The 17,714-nt window shown below is 43.3% G+C and overlaps 1 protein-coding gene across 1 annotated transcript in view; it reads right to left on the bottom strand.

Moving 5' to 3' along the window:
* LOC118263745 (fat-like cadherin-related tumor suppressor homolog) overlaps positions 1-17,714 on the bottom strand; it is a 61,449-nt gene that overhangs the window by 34,739 nt on the left and 8,996 nt on the right. The window contains 6 exon segments of the mRNA XM_035575909.2: positions 1,211-1,421; positions 1,489-1,595; positions 1,674-1,878; positions 2,090-2,164; positions 2,252-5,320; positions 5,996-6,090. Of these exon segments, the coding sequence (XP_035431802.2) occupies positions 1,211-1,421; positions 1,489-1,595; positions 1,674-1,878; positions 2,090-2,164; positions 2,252-5,296 (3,643 nt within the window). The 5' untranslated portion in view covers positions 5,297-5,320; positions 5,996-6,090.

The following is a 17,714-nucleotide window of genomic DNA, read 5'->3' as shown; positions in this document are numbered from 1 at the left end:
ATGTTTCAACTAAAATTGGTTTGAACGAGATACCATTATTAGTTTTTAAGAAATAAAACATTTTCCAAAACCACAAATATAACTTTGTCGTTCATAAAAACACTATGTAAAACCAAGTTATTTTATAACTTTTTTTATTTTGTCGTCTACTTGCTGCTACGGAACCCTTCATGGGCGAGTCCGACTCGCACTTGGCCGGTTGTTTAATCCCTTTCTCTGTAATTCGTTCGACAAATATTTCTAGACCAAGCGAAATGATACTACATCATTTTTCAGTTTTAGATCGGTCTGGCTGAAGGTTAACAACCGAATAACTGCTTGGCAAATTAATTTTGGGTCTTTTCTTACTTAAATAACATCATACTAAAATTTCAGCCATACTAAAATGATTTGAAAAAATTTTTTTTTAATTCAAAATTGGCGCCTGGCAGACCTTAAACAACATGAAAAATGCCTGGCAATAAGAGATTCATGTTACTATAAGTTCAATAAAAATAATAATAATAAAAAATAACTTCTTAAAATGGTTTGAAAAATTGAAATTTTACCGGTACAAATGCGATGCGCACTGATGAACGCAACGACTACCAGGTGCCAGATAGCCCGTATGATGTCTGGGAGACTGAGAGACATAATATATCTAAAAACTGGCCTTCTTGAAATGCTTGTTTTTTCGACGTTGCTAGCTCTCGTACCATATGGATAGGTCTTTAAAAAAGACATTAAGGTTCCTAAAACCACTTTTCGTCAAAATCAATCGTTTGAAAGTTAGACGCTTCCAAAGAGGAAAAATTAGTGTCGTAAAACGGAAAAAATATATGCTGTAGATTTCAATGGAAGCTAACAATGAAAATTGGTTTGAACGAGATATCAATATTAGTATTTAAGAAAAAAATAAATTTTCAAAAACCGCAAATATAACTTTGTCGTTCATACAAATACTATGTAAAACCAAGTTATTTTATAAAATCTACTTGCTGTTACGGAACCCTTCATGGGCGAGTCCGACTCGCACTTGGCCGGTTTTTTTTTTATTTAAATCGGTTCGGTTTACACCCCGGTGTAAATTCATTGAACATACCGACTAATTTAACAACATCCTCCTTTTTGGAAAGTCGGTTAAAAATATAAGTAATGGTATTGCGGGTGTCCACTGGCGGCGCTGATCGTTTACCACTAGTAAATAATAAATGCAATATGGAGTACGCACCGGTATGTTCGTCTATTGAAAATAATCCGTCGGGGTTGCCGGCGACGATGGAGTAGGTGATGTTGGCGGGGCTGGGCGAGGCGTCGGCGTCGCTGGCGCGCACCGCGGCCACGCGCGTGCCGGCGGCGCAGTGCTCGGCCAGCGCGGCCCAGTACGCGGCCTGCTCCGGCCACGGCACCATGTCGTTCACGTCCTCCACCTCGATGTACACCTGCCGACACAGTCAGTCACACAGCGCCGCGTCCGAGGGCGCGGCGTCCGCCTCTGTGTACACTCACCTGTACGCACGAATGTCGCGGCACCAGTCCGTGGTCCTGGGCGCACAGAGTCAGCCAGTAGTGAGGAACGGACTCCCGGTCCAGCGGAGTCAACGTGCGAATGACGCCTGCGTTCAAACATATGAATTAGTACGTGACGAAGCTCGGGTCGCGGTGTAAGCTCGAGAGAGCGGAGCGAGGAGTACCGGCGTCGTCGACGGAGAAGTGCGCCATGCCGGAGCCGGCCACGATGTAGTAGGCGAGGCGCGAGTCGCGGCCGGGCGGGTCGGCGTCGCCGGCGGCCGCCGTGAGCACGACGGCGCCGCGCTCCGCGTCCTCGCGCACGCTGCCCGCCAGCACGGCGTGGTCGCTGAACTGCGGCGCGTGCGCGTTCTCGTCCACGTCCACCACCTGCGCACCACTCGCACGTCACACGTCACGCTCCGCCTACTTAGGGGGCCCGCACACAACAGTCTGCCGCCTACATTGCCAGTAGGCTATAATCGCGTTAGTGAGTTAAGTTAGACTTAAGGCAGCAGGCCGCCCGACAAGAGAAAAGACAGCAGTCCGACTGTTAGTGAGTGGGGGGCCTTTACTGGGGTGACGGGAGACGTCAGCTTACCTCGACGATGACTGTCGCCTCAGACCACAGCGCCGGTTGACCGCCGTCGGTGGCACGCACTGTCACTCCATATACCTATAGGATAACACGGTATATTATCATAGATATCATATATAAAATAGATTGTTTCGTATTAAATTCTAATTGAATTTAGAGACTGACCTGTCTTTCTTCGAAGTCTAACAATTTAGCAGTACGTAAAGTGCCAGAAGTAGCGTCGATGGTGAAAACTACATCCTCAGCAGCTTGGTCGGGCAAGGAGTAAGTCACGGTGCCGCCCGCACCCAGGTCGGGGTCGAACGCTTCCACGACGGCCACCAGCGTGCCCACGGGCACGTCCTCGCGCGCACGCGCCCCGTACGTGGGCAGCGCGAAGCGGGGCGCGTTGTCGTTGACGTCGTCCACTGCGACGCGCACGAGCGCCTCAGCGTGAAGGCCCCCGCCGTCCGTGGCGCGCAGCGACAGCTCGTACAGCGCGCGCCGCTCGCGGTCCAGCGCCGCGCACACGCGCAGCACGCCGGTGTCGCGCTCCACGCAGAATTCGCCGTCGCCCGCGCCGCTCACGCTGTACGTGATGTGCGCAAAGTCGCCGGCGTCGCGGTCGGTGGCGTTCGCGCGGAATATGGCCGTACCGTTTAACGCGTTCTCGGTTACGCGAAAGCTTGCCAGAGTCTTTTCGAAGCGCGGTGTGTTGTCGTTGACGTCCAGAATAGTGACGGGCAATAGACGCGATACGGAATGCTGAGGCGTTCCCAGATCGTACACTGTAATGTTCAGATAATATTCACTCTCCCGTTCGCGATCCAAGTACCCGATGACTTGAAGCTCCCCGGTGTCTGGATCGATACGAAACGCTGAATCAGCGTCGCCTCCGGAAATCCCATATACCAGTAATCCGTTGTAGCCTAAGTCACGGTCACGCGCACGTAGCTTTACTAGAGACGTGCCGAGTGCAACTGATTCATTCACTTTTACTTCAACGGGAAAGTCAAGGAATTCCGGAGCATGAAGGTTCTCTCCGTATCGAGAAGGTGCTAAAGAAAATTCGTCAGAGAGGTCTTGCGGTGCATTGCTGCGTTCGGCTGCCGCCAGCAGCTCGGTGAGGCGACGAGCCACGCCCGTGTCGCGGCACTCCAAAGAGCTTGGCTCTGAGCCAGTGCCTCCGCTGCTCACCAGGTGCAGCGTCAGTGATGTGGCGTCAGCAAAATGTGTGCCGTCTGTTGCCGTGACGTTGAGAAGTCTGGAATCGGCGCGTACGTCGCTCAAGTCACAGGAGAGACTCATAACACCTGTGCCTGCGTCGAGAGCGAAACAATTGTCCTCGTTGCCACCAATGATGCGGTAGGATACTACGTCACCCGCATCAAAGTCAATCGCAGAAAGTGTCACGATTTCGGAGCCGATGACGAGCTTCCGTGGTAGGTAGCCTACACAATCTACGCGCTCGAACTGCGGTCGGTTGTCGTTGACGTCCTCGAGGCGCACTACGAGTCGCATTTCGGCTTGTCTGCGATACGGCACTCCCCAGTCACTGGCTCGTATTCGCAGGGTGTACTCGCGGCGCATACTTTCATAATCTAACAGACGCGTTGTGCGCACAGCGCCCGAAAAGTGATCGACGTCGAATGGTACTGGTTGCAAATTGGCAATGCTGTAGGAAATATATGCGTTATCTCCAGAATCCGCGTCCCGAGCAACAACCCGAGCGACTACGGCGCCGCTAGGACCGTTCTCTTGAACGGTTACCTCGGTCACTTCTCTTTCAAAAATAGGATCGTTGTCGTTCGAGTCGAGTATCGTTATCTTAACTTTGGCTGAAGACTGTTTACGCGTACCGGCGTTTCCTTGATCTATAGCTGACACTGTCAAAGTGTAAAGGGCTTTCTCTTCAGCATCGAGCGATACGGCTGTGTATAATACACCCGTGTCCGGATTTACATAAAATTCTTCGCCTTCGTTACCACCTACAACTTCAATATAAACTCTAGCATTTCTTCCTTCGTCGCGATCGCTTACTTTAAGTCTGATGACGGGTGTGTTCGGGGGCACGGTTTCCGGAATACTCGCCTCATACACCTCTCGGCTGAACACGGGCGCGTTGTCGTTGGCGTCGACCAGCGTCACCGGCAGCGTGAGGTACGAGGCGCGCGGCGGACGGCCCGCGTCCTGCGCGCGCAGCGTCAGGTTGTAGCCGGCGGGCGCGCTCTCGCGGTCCAGCAGCGCGTGTACCAACACGTCGTACTCGCCGGCCTGTGCCGATGGCCGCACGCGGAAGTGTCCGTCGGGGTCTCCGTCTACAATTTCAAGGCTGGCTATGCGCCCGTGTTCTCCAGCGTCTTCGTCGGTCACTTCTATGATTGCATAGATTTCAGCTGTGGAATTTTCTACGAGTTCCGGCATACGTCTTACATGAAGCACTGGTGCATGGAGATTGACGCGTTTTACCCGTACTGAGACCGTGGCGCGGGCGGCTGGGGCTCCCTCGCCTCGTGCTAGCAGCGACGCGCGATCGCGAGCTAGGACAGCAAACGTATGCCGTGTGCTTTCGGTTGCTGATAAGGGTCGAGTGATGGTGATGACGCCAGTGGTCGGATGAATAGCAAAGCGATCTGTAGGTTCCGCTAAGCTATAGTAGATCTCCCCGTTAAGGCCGAGGTCAGCATCCTCGGCGGTAACACGAGCAATGCTAGAGTGTAAAGGGGTGTCTTCTGGCACCACAGCTTCATATTCGGTGGGATAAAACAACGGGCTCAGGTCGTTCTCGTCGGCAATGGACACAACCAGCACAGCGTCGGCTTCGAGCTGACGTCCGTTAACTAGCTGCGCGGTAGCACGCACGTCGAGTCGATATAAGTCGCGGCGCTCGCGATTCAGCACGTCCGCATGGCCGGCGCGCGTTCTTATTGATAGAAAACAAAAGTCACCAACGGTTCGTTCCTCCGCCTTGAAGAATTTGTCCTTGTCCCCGTGGCGGATGCGGAATCGTACGCGAGCGTCTGGCGCCGGCAAGCGCACGCCGAGCGGGTCGGCGGCGGGCGGCTGCAGCGCGTAGGTGCGCGGCGGGCTGTTCTCAGGGATGGAGAGGTTGTAGAGCGCGCTGGAGAAGCGCAGCTCGGCGGGCGGGCCGGGGCCGCCGCTGGCGCGCCACACGAGCCCCCACAGCGCCGCCAGCGCCAGCCACGCGCGCACGCCCCGCACGCCACGCATCCTGCTGCACCATGCGCCGCCTCCCTGCAACCACAACACTTCACCTAACACGTCTGATAGAGAAGAGAACACTCAGAACGAATGACCGTATGCCTAAATTACTTAACGCATAGAGTCAATCGAGCGACAGTGTAACAAGAGGGCACAGTTGAATAATAACGTACATATTTTGAGTATCTGATGTGTCGCCTACAATACATACACTGGTGATGAAGGTATTCCTTGGCTGCACACTGACATTATGGTTTTCTTTGTTCTTTTTTTATTTTTCTATTGAGTACCTTTACATCCCGGAAGATGTGCCGTAACAGGCGCAGGCATATCACCGTGGGGGCGTTTACGGTTTACATACGCTAATTCCCGACTTTGTTATAGGTGCTGAGAGTGGCTACCCAGGTGGCCAACCAGGGTGCTTTTAGTAAGATAAAAGTCCAACACTTCTCAGTCTCTCCCCAAAAAGATGGTGCATAATTTTTGTTTTTTTTTTTTTTGATGTGATTAAATCCTTTCCTTCTCAACCTTAAATCCTTAACCTTTACATGTTGTAATGGCCCCAAGCTACACTGGCCTCCACTTGACTCTATCATAGATGCGTCCTGTAAGAGTTTCTACATTGAAAGGTATAAACATAGATCAAGAAATAGAAAATGTTCCTTCATCATCTGAGAACAGGTTCTAGAATTGTTCCTGGATGCTCACCTCATAAAGTATGTGTGTGCGCGTGAGGCGGGGCGCAGCGCGCGCGCTGCTCGGGTCACGCGACTGCGCACGGTGCCTGGCACATCCCCGGTCGTCTGCAATCAGATACATTACTACATAAGTACTCATGTTTGTATGTTATGGTTGAGACACAGTTTAACAACAGTTTAAAACAGTTAGTTACCAATATGAAAATAAAAATACAAAACGGTTAGTTACTCGTAGTGTACCATTCTACGGTCAATAGTTACTCATTAAAAATTCGCTGACGACCCACCAATGGGTCCATTATGTACTTTAGTCCCGAAATTTTCGGGATCAAGGTATAGTTAGACCCCGGGATTTTTAGTTTCATTCAAATCCAAATTTAGATTCATTCATAGAAACTGATTATTAAAAAAGAAATGATTCTTTATAACTAAAGCTAGTTCCACACGAGGTTACAATTTATTGACAAATCCTCCAACTTCGATTGAGCCACAACGGAACTTTTTCTGCCACGTCATATTTGTGCGAGAAATTGAGAAGCATGCTTTCGGATGACACATTGGCTACTGTACAAAAACTAAAAAGTAACAAATTCGGTTCAGAGGCATCGAAAGTAATTTAATTAAAACAACTGTAACAGTAGGGAGGGACCCATATAAGACGGCAATATTTGAGTCAAAAATAATAATGGGTCCCGATTCTTCGAAACTTAGCAATGCTGTATTAAATATTATTTAGTTTGTTTATTTAATTAGAAGAAGTAAATTTTTGTTTTGTTTTTAAAAATTGATACATAACTAACTAAGTAGTTATTGATAGTGATTTACATCTTAGTTTTAAAATTAGAAATTATTTTGTTTTTTTTTTTATTATTAAAACGTACCCCACACTACGAGATTTTCACCTGTGTCGTGGGTGCGTTTACAAACATACAATGCACGTGACACCCAGACCCGAAACAACAATTTGTGGATCACACAAAGAGAAATCGAACCCGCTACACGTTATATTCCTAGGTTTCCTCACGTTTTACTTTACAGTTTTTCCGTGATGTCTAAATAATCTTAGAAAGTAGATATTACATATAACTCTTAAAAAGTCGCATTGGTACATGCCGTTGGTAGGTTTCTCGCACCGGCTTCTAACTTATCAGTGGGTGAATAAAACCCATCAGTAATTAACTAGTTATAGATTTTTTGCTTTTTATTTTTTGGTATTTCGAAGTCGGTTTTTTACAGAATCGTGGTCAGCTGAACTGAGACCAGCTGAGTGTTTCTCATTAGATACCTTAGATCTTCAAATTTTCACATTATATGAAGCGGCCCACCACGCTAAATATTTCTTGTAAAGGCGGTAACTATGTCGATATCTCTAATAGTTTGGATGAGTTCTTGTGTTTTCATCAGAGTCACCAGTCACCAGGTACTCCATCTTCGATTATCCTAATTTTTATAGTTTTTGTTTTTACGTTTGTTGTGTCGACGTTTGGCCGCTATCTCGCCTGATAGTATTAAGTCATCACTTATCGTACCATAAGCAACCTATTCACTCGGGCTTTGAAGACACCCAGGTTATACCCATCAGGAAACACAGACACCGGCTAACAATTCCACTCCCTAGCAGTTCGCATAAGGAAGCAAGACGCGAAGCGCTTCGTGCGTTTTATAGTTTTCCCTTTACGTGGTCTTTAAACCCTAACTGTCAACTCTCTGGGTTCATGGGAAGCACTAGTTCTATTATGATAATCATGAGTGAGTCAGTCAGTCAGAAATGTAAAATGTTGACTTGAGCATTTGGATATTAAGTGTGAGATTAGATTAAAGCTCACTGAATGAATAACGTAAAACTGGTGAATAGTACAGCGGCAGCGTGGCCCGCACTCGGCACTCCGGACAGTTTCCTACTTCTACTTAATACCTATTATCAACGATCGTGAACTCGATACACTGTAGAGTGACGCAAGCATTACAAAGAAGATTATTCATCGTTGGCCTACTTCAACATACGTGCAGTGATACATTCATACATGTAGTGAACGACTATACATATATAACCCGCATATACATACATGTAGGTATCTTACAAATAAATAAAATAATCTACTGTTATCTTGTCCTTCTTAGATAGCGTTCTCATTCGTTCTGAGTAATGAAAACGGGCGAGGTAGGATATAGGATACTGTTCAGTTTCATAATTTACCTAATAATGTGTTTCCTTTGCTCTAGGCTTTTTAATTTTTGAGAACAGGAAATATTGTACAGTAAGTAATCGAGTGAACAAGTGTAGTAGTTGTTTAGAGGGGGTTGCACTTGTAGTGTCGTAGAGGGGCACTAGCACGTGTCAGACACCGCGCCCCCGCGCCCCCGTGCACCATACCGCGCAGTAAGTCAGCAATGTGTGCGAGTGGGGCGAGCGTCACGGACGAGTGGCGAGCCATGACGTCACCACGTCACCGCGCGCTCCGCTGACTGGCTGAGTCACTCGCTGCCGCATGCCGGCGCCCGCGCCTGTGCCCGCGCCGCGCCGCGCCGCCGAGCAGGTAGCGAGCGCCGCACAGCTGCTCGGTCCTTCCTTTGTTTACACCGTTACGCACTGATGCCACATACTGGCGCCAATTTATGCTTTTAATGCCTTAAGAAGCTAATTACTGAACTGGCAAGGTCAAAGTCTGTACAATAGGTTCAATCGGCGAATAATAATAACAATGTTATACATAATATATTAACAATTTCAATTCTATAAATTGTAAAATTGTACCGATGTAAACTAGAAACTTCTTAGTTCCGATTCTACCTTTAAGTAGGTAATAGTGATGTAGCGTGCTTCGACGGGGTCCTGTATAAAAATTTGATCGGGGGCCCCTTTGTTTCTTTTTTTTTTAGGTTATTCATACCCTAAAAATAAAGATCATCCAATGGCTTGTCCCGCCCTGTCTTCTCAAGCCTCAAAGAGGGAGCTACTGATACAATAACAATGAGCCTATGACTACGATAGTTTACCTGCTGCCAAGTTTTTAACGTATGCTTTACGCGAGAAAAGAAGGAATTGATAATTTGGACAAGTAGATTCGAAATAAATATTGGGAACATTATATTTTTTGCTTACGCACGTTTGAGGCCCCGGTACCCTGGACCTGGGGCCCCGTATTATTGATACGGCAGTTACGTCCCTGATACGTGTACAAATCGAATCAGATATAGTTAGGTAGGTTAGGTTGGGTACGTACTTAGTATTTAAGCGAAGCCTCCGATTACTAAGAGACACTACACTGATGATGTCAGCGCAGCGGCAACGGTCAGTCAACGACCTGACCCTGATTATCGCGTATATTGAAATTTATCGTTTGCCGTAGTGCACGCTAGGTAAGGTGTGGATGTGACTGAGGCATGTCGGAACATAATAATAATATAATAATAATAAAGTTTATTGACATAAAAGTTTTACATAAATATGAATCCCCTGGTCCATAAACTAGTATTAACTGTATCATAGGGACCAGTGTCTTCGCCAGTTTTCATAGTTACACAGTATTATGTCAGAAAACTAAAGATAAGGTTATGTAACAAAATACTTAGGACTAAATTTACAATTAAACATTTTGTGGAGTGCGTGATGGTGTGTGTGTGTGTCTGTCTGTGTCTTGAATTATGTTTCAGTGAAGTTATGCATTAAATACTACTTATTTTTTTTTGAAATTAGGTTTTCGATTTCGTCATAATTGTACTGATTTAGCCAGAGAGTTAATGTGCTTTTAAGTTTGTGAACAGTATATTTTTTACAGTCTTTGTTTGTATTTAAGAATACATTATAGATTCTAGGTGCAATTACGTCAACATGGCGTCCCGCAAAAGCAGTCCTAGCACGCGGTACAGGGCAGCGGTTGATCCGTTTGGTTGTAACCGGTAGGGTAGGTACAACGTTTTTGTGGTATCTTACCAACATCTCAAGTACGAAGAGTTTTCTCACCGATAGTACATTTGCCCTTTCATAGACATTCGCTGTTGGGTGTCTAAAGGGCAAGCGCATAATCACCTTCAGCACCGCTCGTTGCGCCCTCTCCACCATAATAAGATGATTTTTATATGTACCACCCCATGCGCAGATGCAATACCTGACTAGGCACTCGCACAAGGCTCGGTAAGTTTGTATCAGAAGTCTGAAAGATGCCACGCTCCGCAGGTTCTTGAATATGTAGATCATTCTTCTAATCCTGCCAGCCAGCATAGTAGTGTGAGTGTTCCAGTCAAGTCTCTCATCTATTACTATACCTAAATATTTAATAGAGGGGGTTCGTGTTAGTAAGTCGCATGAGCAGTTAGAACGATCAGCAGTTCTATTACATGGATACGTATGTATTTTGACAGTGAAAGTTGGATCCGGATTCATCCGATAAGATTTGCTGAAACATATATACTTGGTTTTGGATGTGTTGAGAGAAAGTAGACTATTTTCCAGCCATATTGTTATTTGAGCTAATCCTTCTTCAACCTCCTGTCGAACTATCTCCCAAGTCTTCCCATGAAAAACCAAAACAGTATCATCCGCGAACATAAGGAGCTCAACGTTGGGCAGAGTTATATTAAACAGGTCATTAATATAAATTAAAAATAAGGTGGGCCCAAGGGTACTGCCTTGCGGGACTCCAAATGTGCAGTGACCAATGTCGCTCTCATAATTTTCCACACGAATGATCTGGGTTCTTTCCGACAGATAGTCACTAAACCAATCCAGTACTATCCCTCGGATGCCCACATTTTGAAGCCTTGCCAGCAGTATTTTCGTCGAAACAGTATCGAAAGCCTTTTGGAGATCCAAAAAGACTCCAACACATCTTTCGCCTTTGTCCATGAGTGCGGTTAGCTTAGACGTCAACTTGAGGACAGCATCTTCAGTGGATTTTCCCTCCCTAAAACCAAACTGATTCCGGCCAAGTAACTTATTTTGCTCTAAATAGGACACCAATCTCTTATTTACAACCTTTTCCACTAATTTAGACAGTGTTGACAGAAGAGAGATGGGTCTATAATTAGTAGGATTGTCCATAGCACCTGATTTATATATAGGACAAACGATGGCCCTTTTGAAAATAGCGGGAAAGGTCCCTGTTTCGAGACTTAAATTACACAGATATGAAAGTGGATAAGCCAGAGAAGTGATATTTTGCTTTAGTATATCTGTAGTAATTTTGTCCCACCCAGGAGAACAGTGTGACCTCATACCAAGCACGAAACTGGTTACTTCTTGAGGGTCTGTCGGAACAAAGGCCATAGAATTCACTGGTGATTTTTTAGTTTCCGCCATTGTTGCCAGATCCCGTTCTGATTTGTTAAACTTACCAAGCATGTGGTTCGCCAGTGTACCTCCAACCGTGGTAAAGTAGGAGTTGACTGCGTTGAGAGAATCAACAGGTGAACTTTTAATATTTAAAAGCTCATGAAGTTTCTCTTTTTTAGTGTTCATATTACACACTTCCTTTACTATTTTCCAAGTTTCCCTAATATCTCCTTTCTCTGCTAATTTTTCCTGGTAGTACTGTCTTTTTAGGTTTTTAATTAATTTATTGCATGCATTTCTGTAGGTTAAGTATCTTTGTTTAATACGTTCATCACTTGGTATTTTTTTGTGGTGAGCATGTAGTCTGTCTCTTTTCCTTATTGATTTTATGACTCCTTTCGATATCCAAGGTTTTAACGGCTTGTATTTTTTTTGTATTAATCTTATTTGTGTATTTTTACTAATAGTTAGCAGTAGTGTATTTGTTACAATTTCGGCGGCCATGTTCGCATCATTAGTACTAAGTAAACTATCCCATGTTACATTTTTCATATCATACCTTATTTGCTCATAGTTAATTATTATTTTGCTATAGTTCATGGCACTTTTATTAATCGAGATGCTTTTGATGACTTATTAGTCTAGTAAATTGTACCTAATAGGTATAAACGTTACAAAAACATTCATCGGTGTAAAAAATCAGTCCACATATAAATTTTTAGCTTTCTACCTAGAATATTGAGGAATACTCCATACATATTTCCAATCCCCATTTTAGGGAATTGAAAGTGACAGAATGGGGTATTTGCCATAATCCCCCCCGCTTAGCAGGCGGTTTGGGGATCGCAGTTAAGTCACTGTTTTGCCGTGAAAAACGGACAAATAAACTGAAACATGCTTTCTCACTTAACTACATATAATACGTTTGTATCAATTAGTTCTTAAACTATCAAATACATTGGTATTTGATCTTGGATTGAATAGAGTTTCTGAACGTGGCAACACTGCGTCAGTCGGGCATTCAGAAAATATTCTTTTTGACAGTTGGGATTGTTTTTAAATTTTTGCAGAACAAGAATACAAATTATTTCTTTTATCATTCGGTGTCAGAAGGGCCCCGCCCTTCTGAGCGTTTTATTGTAAATTATAAAAATACATAATTAAATAATATATAAAACTATGTAATTATGCATATTATATTAACTATATGTGTACACATACACATACACAACCTCAACTACCGTCGTAACTAGTTGAGGTTATGTAGTTATGTGAGGTTATTTTGTTGAAGATATCTGTTTAAAAATTTAGTTGTATGTAAGATTCCAATTTACAAACATAAATATTACTTATATACATACATACATCAAACTATAGTTAAATACATACATAATATATTATATATGTATACATACTTTACATAAGTACACAGTAATTACGAGATAACTAAATAAAGCTTGTAAAAATCAGGATTACATACAGCCAACAACACCTTGGAGCAGAACTCAGGTAAAGTTAAATAAAATGTACGCGATACCTAATATGCCGCGGGCAACAACTTTGAGCTTAGACAAGTAACCGGGCGGGACGCCGCGGCGGGGCGCGGGGAGTGCGGGGGACGCGGGCCCCTGGCAGCTGCGCTCACGCACACTGCCACGCGGTGTTTACCAACAACACAGCCCACGTGTGTGCGTGTAGGCCTCTCTCTCGCACCATACTCAAAACTCATTACTCAATACGATCAATATCCAGTTTCGGTTCAAATGAATGAAGTATGGGAACATATTTTTCTATCCTTCATTTTTATACCTAGTTTGGACTAAGTTGTCTCAACTAGTTAGTTATAGTACAATAAGTAACTACTTATACAGGTGTCCCTGAAATCGACGTCCAACAGGCACCAGATGATCGGCAAGGTTCCAAATGTTATTAGAAAAATATAAAAAAAAATCTAAGTGCTACAGTTTTTAAATTACAGTGACTTATGTGTTATCCACGAAAAAGTACACCCTGTGCCAGTATTTTAACTCTTGTTGCTACAATTTCAGGGACACCCTGTATACTTAGGTTAGGACCTAACTATATACTTACTATAAATAATACGTATAAACTTGTGTTTGACACCCTGAAAGCTGTTCCACAGTCACAAGTCAATTCCACAACCTTGCCTTGATTAACAGGAACGGTGTACAATACTTACCTACATCATTAAAAGCAAGGTCAAAGGTTACAGACATCGATATTTGCACATTTATTTTTGGTTCCGTACCCCAAAGGAAAAGCAGCCCTTATAGTTATAGGATAACTTTGTTGTCCGCTTATCTCTTACTAGTGACCCCTTTCCTCAGGAACACGTGTATAAGCCTACATTTATCTATTTAAGCTGAATCCTGGAGGAGCTTGGGGCTGCGAAATTATTTTTAAGTCCACTGCAATTAAAATATACAGCCGTTATTACGGCAAATTTTGGAAATTCCAACAAAAACCAGGGAATTAAAAGCTTCAGGATAAGTACGTCGCGATTCTCGTGAAATCTGGAAATTTGGTACGAACGCAGCAACGTCTTCGATGTTATAGCACAGGTAAAGGAGCACTCGGTTTAATGGGAGAGCCTTCTGACGATTAGGCCACACCTGCTCGACTGGAGTGATACCACGGCCTCACTAAATAACTACTAGCGTGAAAAAAAGCTTGCGATGTTTGTTGTGCTTAATCCTCAAAAGGCCAGCTTCGTGTGTCCGTGGGCCTGTATTATATCTAATATAATAAATCCCTATAGAAGGGGTGGCAAATAGGGTAGGCAAATCTCGCTAGATCAGGCCAATTCCGATATCTCGCAAGATTGACAGTTTGAATGTTTTTTTTTTTGGCCAATAACCATAATATTTTAATAAACAATAAAAAAAACTTAAGACTCGATCTCGCGACATCGCGTCCATTTTTAGCGAGTATATCTCGGTCGAATAATGGACGAGATCTCGTGTGATTAACGAGATTGCTTCACTAAAGGATTTTTGTTCGATATTAGCAGGACTGGTTGTTTCTTTCATTTCATTTTTGATTGTTAATACTTATATGTACTGGGGGCCTACTCTAAGTCAACGAACGAACGAAAAATGTTCGCAGATTGCATACTACCATTATATTTATTTACGAACTTTCGTGAACAAAAATGGACGAATGAAATGAAGATAAATAAATAGGTTTTGATATGAAATTAAAAATAAAACGTTATTTCAAGTAATTCTATTAGTAAATCAATAAAACCTACGGCCGAAGATTAAACGAAACTTCGGATTCGAGAACCGGAGTAGGCCCCCTGACATAACTGTATTATACGTTAATACGTCAGAGTAGCAAACTACTTCAAATTTATAAAAAATCTAAATTCAGCGTCCAACAGCATCCGCGTAACTTTGGGTTGAGTTCATTTCTTCCAATGTCCGGGCAAAAAATCGTGGAAATAATTGTCTTAGAATTTGATTATTTTTCTTAATTTATTCAAATAGTATGACTATTTGCCAAAACACATACAAACGCAAGATCTCGAAATCCCGTGAGATTTTAATCCTCTAATCGCGCGTCGTGCACTCGTGTCACAAGTTGTGACGAGTGCAGTGTTGTTAGTTGTGACTCACAACACGAGCCGAACTTTCGTGCCGTTTTTACTTATTTTATTATGTAACATAATGTTATCCATTAATTTCATCACAATTTTTACCTAGTCTAATTTCCATTTCGGGGTTACGTTAATCAAAGAACTCGTGTGCTGCGAGTGCCGGGGAAGGCGCTCGGTGGCTCGGAGCGCGGCTCGGACGCTGTCCACGTTTGTTTATTACAAGGCGGCCGATGAACTTAGCATAAATCAACATGTCTCCGGCACGCACACGCACTCACGCGCACCACACACACATTCAAGTGATAAGTTGCATCTTACGCAACTAGGCCGGCGCCGCCGCCGCGCTGTTCCGATCTTGATAGTTTCATACTGTTCGGAAATCTTATTTTAGTTGCAAGCACTAAGTACTAAGCAACTGCAAGTTTGCAGGGGCTTGCTGAGATAGGACAATATAGGTTCTAGTTCTGTTAGGTATTTACTACATTATATTAAAATTGAGTATGTAATGTACTATGTACTAAATTAAAGCGGACAGAATGCCGTAAGTAGATAATAGGTAATGTAAGTAAATGCAGTATTCGTTATTTTAAATCTTATCTAAAGCTGAATTAATATTCTTCGAGTTGAACTAGGGCTGCCAACCATTAGTTTATTTTAAAAATAACATAATATCCTACACGATTTTTGTAACTCAAAGGTTCTTGTAGTCTTGAAATAAAATGACTAATTAGCCGTTGACTTCCCAACAAATAGATACAGGCAGGCGAGTGTGGATGTGAAGTGTCGGGTTGATTAACTATATTGACGTGTAAAGTGTTGTTCCCTTAATTTGAACATTGAAACTGAAGCTGGCCACTTTACAGCGCAGCAGCGGTAACAATGTGAAACATTTGCAAGTCGTGAAGTAATGCTCGCGTTCAGTATGATACGCGACATTCCGTGGAATTAGGTGAGAGGTCAAGTAGTGGGACGCGGCGGCGGCGGCGGCGGCGGCGCGGGGCGACACGCGAGTGCGAGCTGGAACTAGTGCCGGCATCCACCACCCTCGTCGCTTGGGGCGACTCGATCTATCCCATGTCCCATGGCAGTAAGTATCCAATAATAATGTACATGACTGTCAAGACAATCAAATAGCAAATATCCAATCAGGAAACGGCTGATTAGAAGATTTTGCAGTACAAAGAGCGGTACCTGTATTTAATTAAGAAAGCCCTGAGCTTCCCTGCTACCTATAAAAAGCGAGCCCCATATATACAGGTAGAAGGTTAATATATTATGTATATGTGTAGGATTGCCATTGTTTCTGAGTAGTTACGATACATTGCAATCTATTGGATTCCGGCTGTAGTAAATTATGATGACAACGATATATCCTTGTCAAAGTCAAAGTCAAAGTCAAAATCATTTATTTCAAATAGACCAGAAAGGCACTTTTGAACGTCAAAGCAAATATAATAATATTAATAACGTCTGTCTGTCGGTCAGTCCTCTAGTGAAGCTATTTGCTCGTTCCAAAGTGTAGATTCCTATGGAGAAGAACGAGCAAGAAACTCCATAGGTTACTCTTTTTCAATCAGATATACAATACAATTCTTGGTTACATTGTTTCGATTACTTCAACTATGTGAGAACAATGTAAAACTAATATACAGTCGAAGCGATAGAAAAAGAAAATAACCTAGAGGACAATAAAAATTAATGCAGTCCGGAGCTGACCAGTCCCAGTTGACAGCGCCCGTTCACGAACATGACACGTACACCAGCACCGCCCAACTCAACCATGTTGCAGGGAATCGAGCGATCCAATGCCCGTGCCACCGCCAATGAGACCTTTGAGTGAGCATGACAACTCCAAGCTGACATAAATGCATTCTACTAGTCTAATTTGATTTTAGTTAATTACAGGGCTCTCACATTTACAATGATTGTATAAAGTAGAGAACACATCGAAATAACATGGTTATATTACAGAAATTTTTCGTTATCCTGTGGAGCCGGACCAGCTTGCCTCCAAGCATTTTTATCTTCTATGTAATCATTTACTTTGTAGTATGCTTGTCTACATAACGCTTTTTTAATACAAAGTTTAAATTTTGATTCATTCAGATTCTGTATTTCCATTGGAACTTTATTATAACATTTAACACAGAATCCCATAAATGACTTACTTATTTTTGACAATCTAAAAAATGGTTGACTTAATCTATCCTTATGCCTAGTTTGATAGTTGTGTCTGTCAGATACTTTCGCAAACAAATGTAGGTTTTTTCTAACATACATAAGATTTTCATAAATAAATTGACATGGAACGGTCATAATATTGATCTCCTTAAACTTTTCTCTGAGAGATTCGCGACGACCTAGGTTGTAAATAGCTCTGACGGCGCGCTTTTGTAGGATAAAGATAGACTCAACATCAGCAGCCTGTCCCCACAGCAAAATACCATACGACATGATGCTATGGAAGTAACTGAAATATACTAGTCTTGCCGTGTCTATGTCAGTTAGCTGTCTGATCTTCCAGATAGCATAAGCTGCAGAGCTCAATCGTCCCGCTAGCGATGTAATGTGAGGACCCCATTGCAATTTGTCATCTACAGTGATTCCTAGGAAAGTAGTCTCTTTTACAAATTCTAATTTCTGACTATTTAATAATACATCGCATTGGTTAGTCTTAACATTTGGCAAAACAAATCTAATACATTTTGTCTTTTTATCATTTAATACTAGGTTATTTGATGTAAACCAATTTTGAACCTTCATTAGAGCATTATTTACGTCGTCATAATTATTTTTTCGTCTATTTATTTTAAAAACTAATGATGTGTCATCAGCAAA

Source organism: Spodoptera frugiperda, chromosome 27 (genome assembly GCF_023101765.2).
Source record: "Spodoptera frugiperda isolate SF20-4 chromosome 27, AGI-APGP_CSIRO_Sfru_2.0, whole genome shotgun sequence".
NCBI classification, from domain to species: domain Eukaryota; kingdom Metazoa; phylum Arthropoda; class Insecta; order Lepidoptera; family Noctuidae; genus Spodoptera; species Spodoptera frugiperda.
This window is presented reverse-complemented; position numbering and strand designations above follow the sequence as displayed.